The sequence below is a fragment of the Archocentrus centrarchus genome, chromosome 20 (assembly GCF_007364275.1).
Source record: "Archocentrus centrarchus isolate MPI-CPG fArcCen1 chromosome 20, fArcCen1, whole genome shotgun sequence".
NCBI lineage: Eukaryota > Metazoa > Chordata > Actinopteri > Cichliformes > Cichlidae > Archocentrus > Archocentrus centrarchus.
In genome coordinates, this window is record NC_044365.1 from 8,163,001 (window position 1) to 8,176,119 (window position 13,119).

General features: G+C 40.5%; 1 protein-coding gene across 1 annotated transcript in view; it reads left to right on the top strand.

Annotated features, from left to right (window-relative positions):
* The window catches only part of stk17a (serine/threonine kinase 17a), a 34,628-nt gene extending 21,804 nt beyond the window's left edge, over positions 1-12,824 (top strand). The window contains exons 3-7 of the mRNA XM_030756756.1: positions 10,220-10,367; positions 10,607-10,736; positions 10,828-10,876; positions 11,592-11,771; positions 11,975-12,824. Of these exons, the coding sequence (XP_030612616.1) occupies positions 10,220-10,367; positions 10,607-10,736; positions 10,828-10,876; positions 11,592-11,771; positions 11,975-12,338 (871 nt within the window). The 3' untranslated portion in view covers positions 12,339-12,824. The remainder of the gene's footprint in view (positions 1-10,219; positions 10,368-10,606; positions 10,737-10,827; positions 10,877-11,591; positions 11,772-11,974) is intronic.
* Positions 12,825-13,119: the final 295 nt, after the last annotated feature.

Genomic DNA, 13,119 nt, shown 5'->3' on the forward strand with positions numbered 1-13,119 from the left:
TAAACTGCAGAGTATTTCATGCAACCTTTGAATAACACGATGTTGGTTTAAACCTCAGTTTGTTTTGCAGGACAGTACACAATGACGCTGATTCTTCCACAGCATGTCTTTTGTCCTATCTCTCTCCCCTCAGATTAAAAAAGAGTGAGGATGTTACATGTGAGCTTTAAATTTCCAGTTTAAAATTTGAAGTACTGATTCATCTTCTTTACTCAAGTAAAAGAGAAAAAGTACATGCTCTGAGCAATCTGAGCACATACTGCCACTGAGCAGTCCTTACCTTTAAATCCAACCTCTCTTCTTCCTCTCCTGTTCTGTCTTTTTTTACATCTTTCTCCATCTCAGTGAATTTCTCACTGGGACACATGGTGTGACAAACTGCACACAAACAGTTTGTGTGTTAGCTGATATTAGTTGAGCTGATAGAAACATTGCATTTACAATTATCTGCCACTTTATAAATGTCACTCTCTTTATTTTCACTCCTCTTCTGTAGCACTAGCTAGCTCAAGTACGGTAACCACAACTTACTGACGCCTGTAACACAAACAGCGTTCCTGATCTTTCTGACCCACTTTAACCCAAGAGTATAGCACTATAAATGATGCATAAATTATATGGTGTTTACCTTTTTCATCTCTTTGTATGCAATAAGCCTCAGTGATGGATACACCAGTAGGATTGTCTTTTGTGTTCTCGTTCCCTCCATTTAGGCTCAGATCAGTTTGTTTGAAGGCGCCCAGTGATGCGAAATAAACGCTCCCCTCAAATGTTTTAAACTGAAAGTAACGAGTCAGTTTTGAAAATGTAAGCAGTAAAAAGTACAGATATTTGTGTAAAAGTAATAAGTTGTCAGAAAAACAAATACTCAAGTACAGATATATGAAAATTTTTATTTTTTTACTTCTCTTATGTGAGCCATATTTAAATGTCTGTTCAAATGCAGCTATTAATTGAACTATGTTAGTATGTTATATTAATGTCTGAGTCTTAAAATATCAATTGTAACTGCAGCCTCACACTATGTGCAGGAAAAACAAAAGCAATGTGCACATTTACGCTGGGGGTACAGTAACAGCATCTTCATTAACACACAGAAAGCTCTGGATCTTGTGTTCAGTAATGTTTTGTGTTCTGCTACACATCACACAGGTCATTTGTTACACACAGAGTTCTGGTTTATATGGTGGAACAGTTTGTCTTAATGCAGCTCTCCTCTGGATAAAGTCTGCACTCAGGACCTCACACACAGTCTAACAGACTAGTTCAACCCTTATAGAAAACCAAACTGATTCTTCTTCAGCCTCCTCTCATTTATTTTACTTTTTTCATAGAGAAAGACGTGTATTGTTACAGGTTTTTATAGCTTACACTGTGTTACTTTGTTTAGGTCTCAAAGAACTTTCTACTCCGTTGGGTGCATTGTTGCAAATGCACCAACAGTAGCTTTTTGGTGTCAAAAGTGGGTTTTGCTGGCACAGACCATTATTAAATGTGGCCCTAGATATCATGACAGCTTTGACCACTCATTTTGTCTTCATTAACTGGTATGAAATACTCCTAAGGTGACCACTGAATTTCAACCATTAAGCTAAATGTGAATATTTTCGTTTCTTGGGGGGAAAAATGTTGCAGAACGTTGCTTCAGTGTGTCCTGCCAGGACTGCACCTCTGCTTGTGTTTTTACATTTAGCCACTCATATTTAAGTGGTATCAATGATTATGTCTAAATATTGAAAAACCATTTGTTTTGTCCTCTACCCTCCTGTTTAAAAGGCCAGACTACCTGGATACAACTGCAGTGTGTTAAGTCATGGAGTATCAGACTGCTCAAAGCAGAGCGGCAGCATGGTGCTTGTTTTCTGTAGACCACACTGGATTAGTTTCTGTCTGATCCTATGAGGAATGAACTTTCTTTTCAACTGTTGAACGCACGTGTAGAAAACAGTTGCTGGCCAGGTGTTTGCACATGCCCTCTGAGTTGACCTAGTTATTAATCATTAACTCCCCATTTCCAGTGTTCCTTGCTTCTGGCACTTTCTCCAGTCACATGCTGCTTTCTTCTTAGAGTGATTTCTGAATGAACTGCGGTGATTGTTTTGGCTGCAGCATTGCCTTCATCAAAGACACGGACTCTTGGCCTTAATAAATACAATCTAGCAAGAGAATGCAGGCATTGAGATCCAAACTGAGGCAGGAAGGAGTTCCTGTATCTGTCCTTGTGGTTGTGGAGCTGAAACAGAAAGTTTCTCTGCTACCTGTCCAAGTAGTAAGTAGTTTAAAGGCAATTGAGATTATCCATGTTTGATTCATAAAAACAAAAAGCAATACTCAAATAGCCAGGCAACACCACCCACCCAAGCCTCTGACCACCGCCAACAGGGCAGACCCACAGATACCACAACCCCCCCACACACACGTATGTAATGGAATTAATCAGGAGGAACCTGAGGGAATCAAATTTGCCAATTTTATATTTCCTTCTCTTGAAGATAATTTTATTAGTAATGGATTAGGTGGTAAGAATTCTGTGATTTTTTTTTTTTTATTTCTATATTTTATGGGGTGGCTGTGGCTCCGGAGGTAGAGCAGGTCACCTACTAATCGGAAGGTTGGCGGTTTGATTCCTGGCTGAATGCTTTGCTCTCCAACTCAAGCCTGGGGTGTATGAATGTGTGTGAATGTTAGACAATAAAAGCACTTATGAATGGGTGAATGTAAACGTGTTGTATAAGCACTTTGAGTGCTCAGAGTAGAAAAGCGCTATATAAGAACTAGTCCATTTACCATATCTAATTCAGTTGCATCACCTAAAATACATAGTGTGGGTGAGGTTAGGATACAGTAACTAAACCATGTGAATAGGTCTTCACATGTCCTCAGAACGTCTGTACAGGCATACAAGACCATATAGCATGCATATTGTTCTCAGCAGAGCTGCCTGTACAGTGAGTGTATATGTTGGAGTGTTTAAGGCCCATTTGAAGCATCCAAATCTGCATTGATGGAGAGCTCACACTGCCATTTTGCAGTTGGTAGAGAAACTAAATCATCAGTTTTTAACAATAACTTACACAGTTTTGATGATAATTTGGGGGTTCATAAGATACATAAATATACATACATAAATATTTCCTGTATGATCTTTAATACCTGATATTCCAGAAATTTACTGTTGCTGAGTCCATATTTTGATATAAGTTCTTGGAATGAAATAAAGTTCCCATCTTGAATAACATGTTGTAGATTTTTTTATACCCTTATTATGACATGAGAGGAAATTCTGTACTTCGTTTCTCTGACACATATCTGGATTGTTCCAAATGGGTGTTAGTTTACTAAGTAATAACTAAGTGAAGACTTAGTTATTTTTAAAAATTCCCACCAGGCTGTCAGAGAGGTTTTAAACTTTTAAACACTATCATGACATGATTTCTATTTTAATTACCACCTGAGCTTCAGCAGGAGCTCTTATAACCACGACATGTCTTCTTCTGTGGTGGTATGTACCCAATCAACCAATGAACTCTTTGACAGCTGAGAGGCAGCTCCAATCAAAAAAACAAAAAAGTGATGCAGATTCAGTTATTTATGATGCTTGATACTGAAGCTAATGAAAGGCAGATCTGACATTTTTACTTTTCCACAAAGTGCTTCTTCTAGGTCCAACAGTGGGCTGTCTACCGAACTTGATTTGATTCATTTTGAAAGTATTGCAATCTATTGGCTAAGAAGTAGTGATTAAATTTTTAGGCCAACACTGCATTTTGGGTTTTGTAAAATTTTTAAACTTATTTATGATGGTTATTTTTCCATGGAAATTTTGAGATGTGGCTGGGCATTAGCCTGTTGTGCCCAGTCGGGCACAGCCCGAAGAGATGACATGGGCCTACCCTCCTGTAGGCCCACCACCCACAGGAGACATCATAGCGGTTGGATGCAGTGTGTGTTGGGTGGTGGCCAGGGGCGGAGGCCCTGGTGGACTGATCCCCGGCCATCAAGACTGGCCATTGGGACATGGAATGTCACCTCTTTGGTGGGGAAGGAGCCTGAGCTAGTGCATGAGGTTTAATGATACTGGCTAGATATAGTCAGGCTCACCTCGTTGCATGGCCTGGGCTCTGGAACCAGTCTCCTGGACAGGGGCTGGACTCTGTTCCAGTCTGGAGGTGCCCTTGGTGAGAGGTGGCGAGCTGGGGTGGGTATTCTTGTATCCCCCCGGCTTGCTGCCTGTATGTTGGAGGTAGATGAGAAGGACGGCCTTGAAGCGATTCTGGCAAATCGTTAGGCGACTCAGGCAGAGAAAATGGTGCTATGCTCACACAGTCTAGTGTGTGTGGGGCGCTGCTGACATCAACTGAGGCTGTCATCTTCATATAATATTTGCATTTTGTCTATCTATTGTCCAAGGAGCTCACATTCACTATGATGGTAGCTTTGAATGGTTTATAGTTCCCCTTCTTAGCTGTACACTTACCCTTTAGCTCTGAAATCCCATCATCTCCTCTGTAGCACCTCTGTAGCAGTGCAGGCCTTGCTTGAGGCAGTAGAACTGCCAGTACAATTAACTGGTGAAAATTTTCTGTTGCCAAGGGTATAATGCATACACAAAACACAAGTAAACTCACAAAACTTGAGTTGACAATTCTGGCAAAACAAAAAGTTGACATTTCACCTTCTGTAAATTACAGTGAGCAAGGAAATTCAATTCAAAGATCTTTTGCCCGAAGGGCAATTATTTCCACAGCCAGTACAGAAAGAAACATAAAAACATTTATACAATGACAATATATAAAATCACAACAGATCATACAGTAATCAACTTTATAGCAAAGTTATTTAAAAAAAAAAAAAAAAAAACATGTGACCTGACTGGTCTTGTTAAGATAGCATCCATCCCACATTGGATGGAGTAGCCCTTATTTCTGGAAATCTGGCCAAATTTGACTATCCTGATTTGGGAGTGGAAACAGAATTGCAGTCTTACGCACCTCTCTGCAGCTTCTCTTTTCCTGTCGTCCTCTCAAACCCCATCCCCATAGAGACTTTGTCTGCTCCCAGACCACTAAAAACCAAACCAAAAATCAGCGAAGAACAATTTAAGCATAAAAATTCACACAAAAACATAGTATCCTCAACTGCACCACAGAATGAAAAAGTTAAATGTGTTAAACTTAAGGTCTCTCTTTTAAGTCATTACTAAATGATTTAATAATTGATCAAGATATTGATTTATTCTGCCTTACAGGGACCTGGTTACAGCAGGATGAATATGTTTGCTTAAATGAATCAACACCCCCGAGTCATACTGTCAAAATCCTTGAAGCACAGGCCGAGGAGGAGGAGTAGCAGCAATCTTCCACTCCAGCTTATTAATTACTCTAAGATCCAGACAGAGTTCTAATTTATTTGAAAGGAAAACTTAAAATGGAAAACTTAAAAATCTGTTTTATTTGTTGTCTATCGTCCACCTGGCCTGTACTCAGTTCTATCTGATTTATCAGACTTTAGTCATACTGGATCTTGATTTTGCTTATGACATAGAAACTGAACATATAACAGTATTCCCGGAAAACTGGATTTTGTCTGATCATTTCTTAACGTTTACAATAATGGATTCCTTATCAGTGAGGAATAAATTTCATTACAGTAGATGTATTTCTGAAAATGCCGTAACTAAGTTTGAGGATAAAATGCCACCACTAGTATGTTCTTCAGTACTGTGTGCCAACACAATGCAGAGCAGCTATCTCAACTCCCACAGAGGTCGACTAGCTCATTAGTAGTTGTACATTCTTGCTGCGTACAACTCCCTGGTATAACTCAGCGTATACCAAATGCACAACTTAAAGCAGATAACCCTTAAAGTGGAGAGGAAATGGAGTCTTGCTAATTTAGATGATCTTCATTTAGCCTGGAAAAAGAGTTTGTTGCTCTATTTAAAAAAAATTTTTTAAAAAGCCCTCTGTAAAGCTAGGACATTTTATTATTCGTCTATTCATGATTGAAGAAAATGAGAACAAACCCAGCTTTCTTTTCAGCATTGTAGACAGGCTGACAAAGAGTCAGCTGAGCTGAGTATTCCTTTAACCATAACTAGTAATGAATTCATGAATTTCTTCACAAATACAAATATTTAGACTTTCTCTCCAATTGATCTTTCTGAGCTGACTTCAGTAGTTAGGGCCCGAGCACGAACTGTGCGAAGGCCCTATTGTAATTGCTTCGTTTATTATTATTTTTTTTTTTTTTTTTTTATTATTATTATTATTATTCAGGCAAATGAATTGGCTTTTTGGGGGCTTTATCATATTCAAAAACTCATGAAACTTTGCACATGCGTCACACCTGGTGAAAATTTAAGTATTTTAATGGGCTCGGGCAAGGGCGCGCCCAAATGGCTCGCTAGCGCCCCCTAAACTGGAGCCCCACCGCTGTGTTTCACGTACATGAATGAAACTTCATACACATGTATATCATGTCCAGGCGCACAAAAAATCCTCTTGGAGCCATGCCCTAAACCCAACAGGAAGTCCGCCATTTTGAATTAATTATGCAAATTTGGCGATTTGCAGCCCTCACACTTTTTCTAATAACTCAGAGGTTTTAGACGTTATCATCTTCATATTTGGTTTGTCTAACCTACACCCCCAGGGGAATCTAAATCTCGAAAATGGTGAGTTTTTGCCAAGGGGGAGGGGTCCTTATGCCCCTTTGAACTTTGATCATTCGCCATGAAAATTTGATTGCCTCTCATTCATACCTACATGATCCAATGTGCATCAAACTTCTCCAGTAGGATGAGGGTGCCCCCCTGAACACATACATATGACAATATTTAATATCAGTCGCAGCGCCACCTAGTGGGAACAGGAAATGTCATATTTTACACTTGGAGGTCCAGCTCCAAGGTGGTTTAGCAGAACCATCTCAAATTTCACCTGGAAAGCCTTAAGAACTTGGACTTACTGTGTTTTTAAAACTGTGACTTTTTGACAAAAGGGCGTGACCCTTATGGGACGGCAAAGTTCGATGATTCGCCATGAACACAAAAATGGCTGTAACTCAAAGCCAACTTGCCCAATCTGGCTCAAACTTCAGTGGTGTGATAAGCATGCTGCCCTGAACACATTCATATGCATAAAGTCCATAAACGTTAGAGCGCCGCCTAGTGGCAGCTCGGAATATCTTAAAATAGCATGTTTTTTGAGTAGCCCCGGAGCTACGTTTTATCTACATGTATGAAAATGTACAGGCTCATGTAACATCCTAAGACGTACAAAAAAGTCTCTTGGACCCATACCCCAAACCCTACAGGAAGTCGGCCATCTTCAATTGAAGGTGTCAATTTTTGCGATTTCCACGCCTGCTATTTGAACGAACTCGTCCTAGGGCATTTCACCCACTGACACCAAATTGGCTCCAGATCATCTACACAAGTAGCCCATCAATTATTGTGGAAATCTTTAAAAAATATTAAACGGCCTTGTCACACCAGCCCATTAAATTTGGCCTTTGTTTTTCTCCCTCACCACCAAAATTTTTTGTGCACTTGTTCGCACATGCTTTGTCTGATCAGGCTGAAAATTTAATCACTCATGTACACACCCAGGCTGAATCCATAACTACAGATTCAAGACTGTAGGCGCAATAGCGCCCCCTACAGAAGCAAATGAAAATTTGTATGACCGTCCACAGAATTAGTTTTGCTCTGAAATACATGAAATATCTTTCACCATTCCTTACAAAATCCTCATCTATTTGATAAGCCTCCTGCCCTGAACACATTGACATGCATAAAGTCCATAAACGTTAGAGCGCCCCCTACTGGCAGCTTTAAATATCATAATATACCATGTTTTTTAGCTAGCCCCTGAGTTACATTTTATCTACAGCTCTGAAATTTTGCACACTCATGTAACATCCTAAGACATACAAAAAAGTCTCTTGGAGCCATACTCCAAACCCTACAGGAAGTCCAGCATCTTCAATTGAAAGTGTCAATTTTTGCCATTTTCAGGCCTGCTATTTGAATGAACTCCTCCTAGGGCATTTCACCCAGTGAGACCAAATTGGCTCCACATCATCTAGACAAACAGCCCATCAAAAAAGTCAATCAGACCCATGCCCTATTTTGCATGCTGGAGCCGTGACCACACCCCCAAATATTCCATTGCGTCTATGCCGAGAGCAAAAGATACCTTTTCCTATAAAAGAATTCAACTTTCTAGAGACCCATCACGATCACAAAACCTCCGAGTGCAGCACGGGTCGACGAGCGCCACAGGTCGACGCGCGCGGAGTGCGAGGGCCCGATATCACCGCTTGCGGTTTTAATTACTTATTCTAAACCATCAACAGGTCTATTAGAGCCCATTCCTACAGGACTGCTCAATGAACTCCTACCATTAATTAATACTTAAATATGATCAGTCTGTATTAATGGGCTATGAACCACAGGCCTTCAAGGTGGAAGTAATTAAAACATTACTTAACTTGGTCAAGTGATGGCTTTTTATTTTAACTTATTATATGCCAATCTCCAACCTTCCTTGGACAAATTCTTGAAAGAGGCTGTAAAACCGCTAACTGATCATCTGCAGAGGAATCATTAATTTAAAAAGTTTCAATCAGGTTTCAGATTTTAGAAACAAACAGCATTAGTGAAGGTTACAAATGATCTTCTTATGGCCTCTGACTTCAGTGCAGCATTCAATAGTGTTGACCAAAATATTTTATGACAGAATTGTCAAGTCTTGGAGACTAGAATGTCTTGGTCAGGTTGAAGCTGAGGAATTTTCTAATAACGAATCAGAATCACTCTTCAGAAAATGTTTGACTTAATTCTTCACTCAGGTCCTGGATCAAAATGTGTGGAGAGCACAGGTTATACTGTAGCTGGACTTCAGTATTGCCTCACACCTTGATCAGTGTGTAAAATAGGTTTCCTGTCAGGACCAATTACATTTGGCTTTGATTAATGCTCATCAGTTCTGACCCCTAAACTATTTTTAAGGGTCTTTCCTTCTCAGCATAGAAACCAAAAAACACAGTCACAAACCTCCTCCTTCTCCTCTCTGCCTTCCTCTGAGATAAAGCCTAATTCACCGGCACCCTGTGGGGACCCATTGTCTATTCCTGACTGCCCTCACTTTTTGAGTTTTGAACTGAGTTTTTATATCAGAGTTTACATCCAGTCAGATGAAATTAAAGGTACAGTAAGTATTTAAGGTTATTAAATAGAAAAAAAAAAAAGAATGTTGTACTCAAAAATATGCATTGATTAGTTTGTAGTTACAGTACATCTTCCAACAAATTGGTGCAGTCTCATTAACTTAGAATCAATCCATTAAAAAAAAAACAGGAGCAGGTGCCGGTTTGTGGAAGCCCCACCATCTCATATCATATGCGAGTTTATTTATGAAGTGTCTGAGACAAACAATGTTAGATCCACTCCAAAGAAAGTTTTACTTTCAAAGTTTGAGCAGACTTCTCCCACAAAGTTTTACAGCCTCCTCCAGATTAAAAAGACGTGGACACCCGGCTGAGGCAAATAGTGGGCTGACACTCACCACAGAGTTTTTTGTCCTATAGCAGACACTGTAGCTAGGATTATGGGCTTAAATTGGATGCAGTAAGAAGTCAACTGAAATAGTTCAGTGGACTGTGGTCTGCAATCCACTGACATCTAGTGGTAAGATATTACACACTGTAACAGCAAGTTTGTTTGTATTTTGACTACAGTCCTGTTTTCTCATGTGGGAGTGGAGAAAATAGCGATCAGTCAAAAGCATAAATGGCCTCAGTCAAGTGAAGCTCATAATTAGTTTGCTATATTTGGATGTGATGTGCTATTTCTGCCAACACATGCACTGACACAGCCGGGTCAGGGAGCCGTTTATTTCTGTTGTGTCTTATGGGATTCACCGTAAAAAGCAAGCGCGTAGGGCAAGCTTCACATTCATTTTGGTCAGGTTTTGGATGAAACAGGGAGCGCAGTCTGTAGTTTGGGTTTGACGTTGGTGCCGCAGTTTCCTCCTACAGCCCAAACTCAACCCCAGAATTACAAAGGGAAGTGTTTGTCTCTGATTGTCTGCCCCCCCCCATGACTTTGAAATAAGAGATGATTTGATGTGATGCTTTGACACTGAAGCATCACAGAGGGCCACTGAACGTTTTAGCAAATGATCTGTCCTAAATCATGCGTATTTGGTTGCAGTGCGGCTGGAGGAGAAATTTTCAATCAGTGTGTGTCAGACCGAGAGGATGAGGCCTTCAGTGACGAAGATGTGAAGAGGCTCATGAGACAGATCCTGGAGGGAGTGGCCTTCCTCCACCAGAACAATGTAGTTCATCTTGACCTGAAGGTCTGTGGACACACTCATGACACTGCTACCATTACTTTGCATCCCTACTATAGTCTATACATTCTCTTGGGGTGCATAGAATAAAGTGCTAGATGAATGAAGTGCTACCCAGTTATCAGTTTGTAGTCAAATGCTTTGAGTAGTGAGTAAGACAAGAAGACTAGCCAACCCACTCCATGAAACACACAAGTTGCCACAGATTCAAAAGCAGTCTAATGATATGTGTTCTGTCCTGTCAGCCTCAGAACATCCTGCTCACGAGCAGTTCTCCTCTTCTGGGTGACATTAAGATTGTGGACTTTGGCCTGTCCAGGATCATCAGCACCCACCAAGAACTCAGAGAGATTATGGGAACTCCAGAGTATGTTGGTGAGATGCTGCTCAAGCTTGCTTCTATCACCTCACAAGAATTATAGCATTGCTTTGATTCTAAATAATAACTGTCTGTTCATCTTTACAGCTCCTGAGATTCTGAATTATGAGCCAATAAGCACAGCAACAGATATGTGGTAAGGAAAGTCTCTGTTCGAAGTCACTGGCTGGTGTTGGCTCATATGTAAATAGAAGTCACTGCTTTCTGATACAGTAGAATTATAATATAGTAGAATTGATAAATGGATGTCACTTTTAAAATCTTTCCAGGACCCAGAGCCCACTTCACTGAGTCTAAGGTTCACTTTAGTTTTATGTTCAGATTGTATGATTCTTGTTCTTTGTCTGGTTTTGCCTGCTTGTTTTCGTTGGCCAGTTAGAGATTCAGTAATTCCTGAAGTTGTTTCCGGTCTGCCATTTCAGCTCCTTTTGGAAGCTGCCTGTGTCTGCCAGGGAAAACAAAGCAGTGTGCTTTTCCCCCAGCTGCTCTTTAGAGCCTTCATTTAATAGAGTTCATGTCTGGTAGCAGACAGGACTGCAGGGTAAATTCACAGTTGATGGGTAACTAATCTAAATTGAGGTAGTGTGTTTCCCTATAGGCGCCATATTGTGCAGTCAGTATTTACTTTATAGTGATAGAACAGGAGCATTTCCACGCACCACACCCACAAGATGATTTCATGTAACTGTATAATGATGATGTACAGTGAGAGAGGTTATTGGTTCAAACTGAAGTGTAGATGATTTAAGTCAGTCATAGTAATTATTCATGATTCTTTAAGCATTAATCTCATGTATTTTGCTCCTGTATGTGAGTCAGCTGTTCACCCTGCCTGCTCTCTGTGTCTTTAGGAGTATTGGTGTTTTGGCCTATGTGATGCTCACGGGAATTTCCCCATTCCTGGGTGAAGACAAGCAGGAGACGTTTCTGAATATTTCCCAGCTCAGTGTGAGCTACAGTGATGAGGAGCTTCAGCAGCTGGACCCAGCTGCTCTGTCCTTCATCCAGACGCTGCTCCGCAAACACCCACAGTCAGTCACATAAACAGCACAAGTCACTCTAAAGTGGCCTAAAAATGTCATTTTTGCCCGTATGCAATTCTCTTATCATTGGAGCTTTATTCTGTTTCCTTTTTAGTACTTTCTACGACATATTTTAGTGGGTATTAGCAGCACATAACAGAATATGACATGCATATCTATTTTTATGTGTGTCTTTGTGTATTTGTATTCAGAGATCGGGCCACAGCCGAGCAATGTCTCACACACCCTTGGCTTCAGCCCACAGAGCCTCAGGCAGTGGAGGAGGTCCTAACTGTAGAGGAAGGAGCCAGCACCACCAGCAGCTCCACCAATAGCCCCGAACCTCCTAGAAGTACAAGCTCAGCTGAGGAAGAGGAGGCAGAGGAGGTTCAAGGCCCACTGACAGAGGAGCTGATAGTCATGGCAGCCTACACCCTGGGTCAATGCCGCCAGTCCTCCAACTCTACCTTGGAGAAGGAGGCCCTGGCTGCGGAGCAGAAAGCCATTTCCAAGCGCTTCAAGTTCGAGGAGCCCTTCAGTGCCCTGCAGGAGGTCCCTGGAGAGTTCATCTACTGAACCACGACATGCACCAGCAGCCTGTGACTGAGGAGACATTAGTGCTGTCACATTAAAAACAAATAAACCTCCTCATCATACAAACCCCCTTAATAGATGCTGTAAGTGTATAATCAGATACTGTTGCACAGTCACACATTTATTTAAACAGTTTATATTCTATCAAGGCTAACTTTGCTTGACCCCCAGCCTACTTAACACCTCCTAAAGCAACTACAGTAACTGGCTAAATGTAACAACAGCATAACTCACTGCTGCTGTTAACAGTGACATTTTCCATCCATAGCTGCCAAAAACAGACACATCCAGCTCAGTGTTTACATTCTGAGAATGTGAGTTATAAAAACCCAACACTCATGCATTTCCATGCAAACATTTGCAGCACTGATTGAGACTGCAAGTTGACTGAAGTTGAACACTCTGAGCAGCAGGTCTGTTTGTCTGGATCCTGAACACTGGAAACAAACACGAGATCAACAAAAGCTCCACAACAGCTTTTTATATATATATATATATATATATATATATATATATATATATATATATATATATATATATATATATATATATATATATAATAAAGGAAGACTCCAAAAAGCTGCTCTCTTATTAATATTACTATTAAGTCATTACAAACTTACAGTCAGCTCTCTAGAAGTAATGCAGTGTAGTTTGTATATTTGGATTCAGACTGAGTTTCAGTGTGAACCCTCAGAAACAGCTGTTGGAGTACTTTTTTTTTTTTTATTTTAATGCCAGTAAGTTCTGTAAATAGAATCCA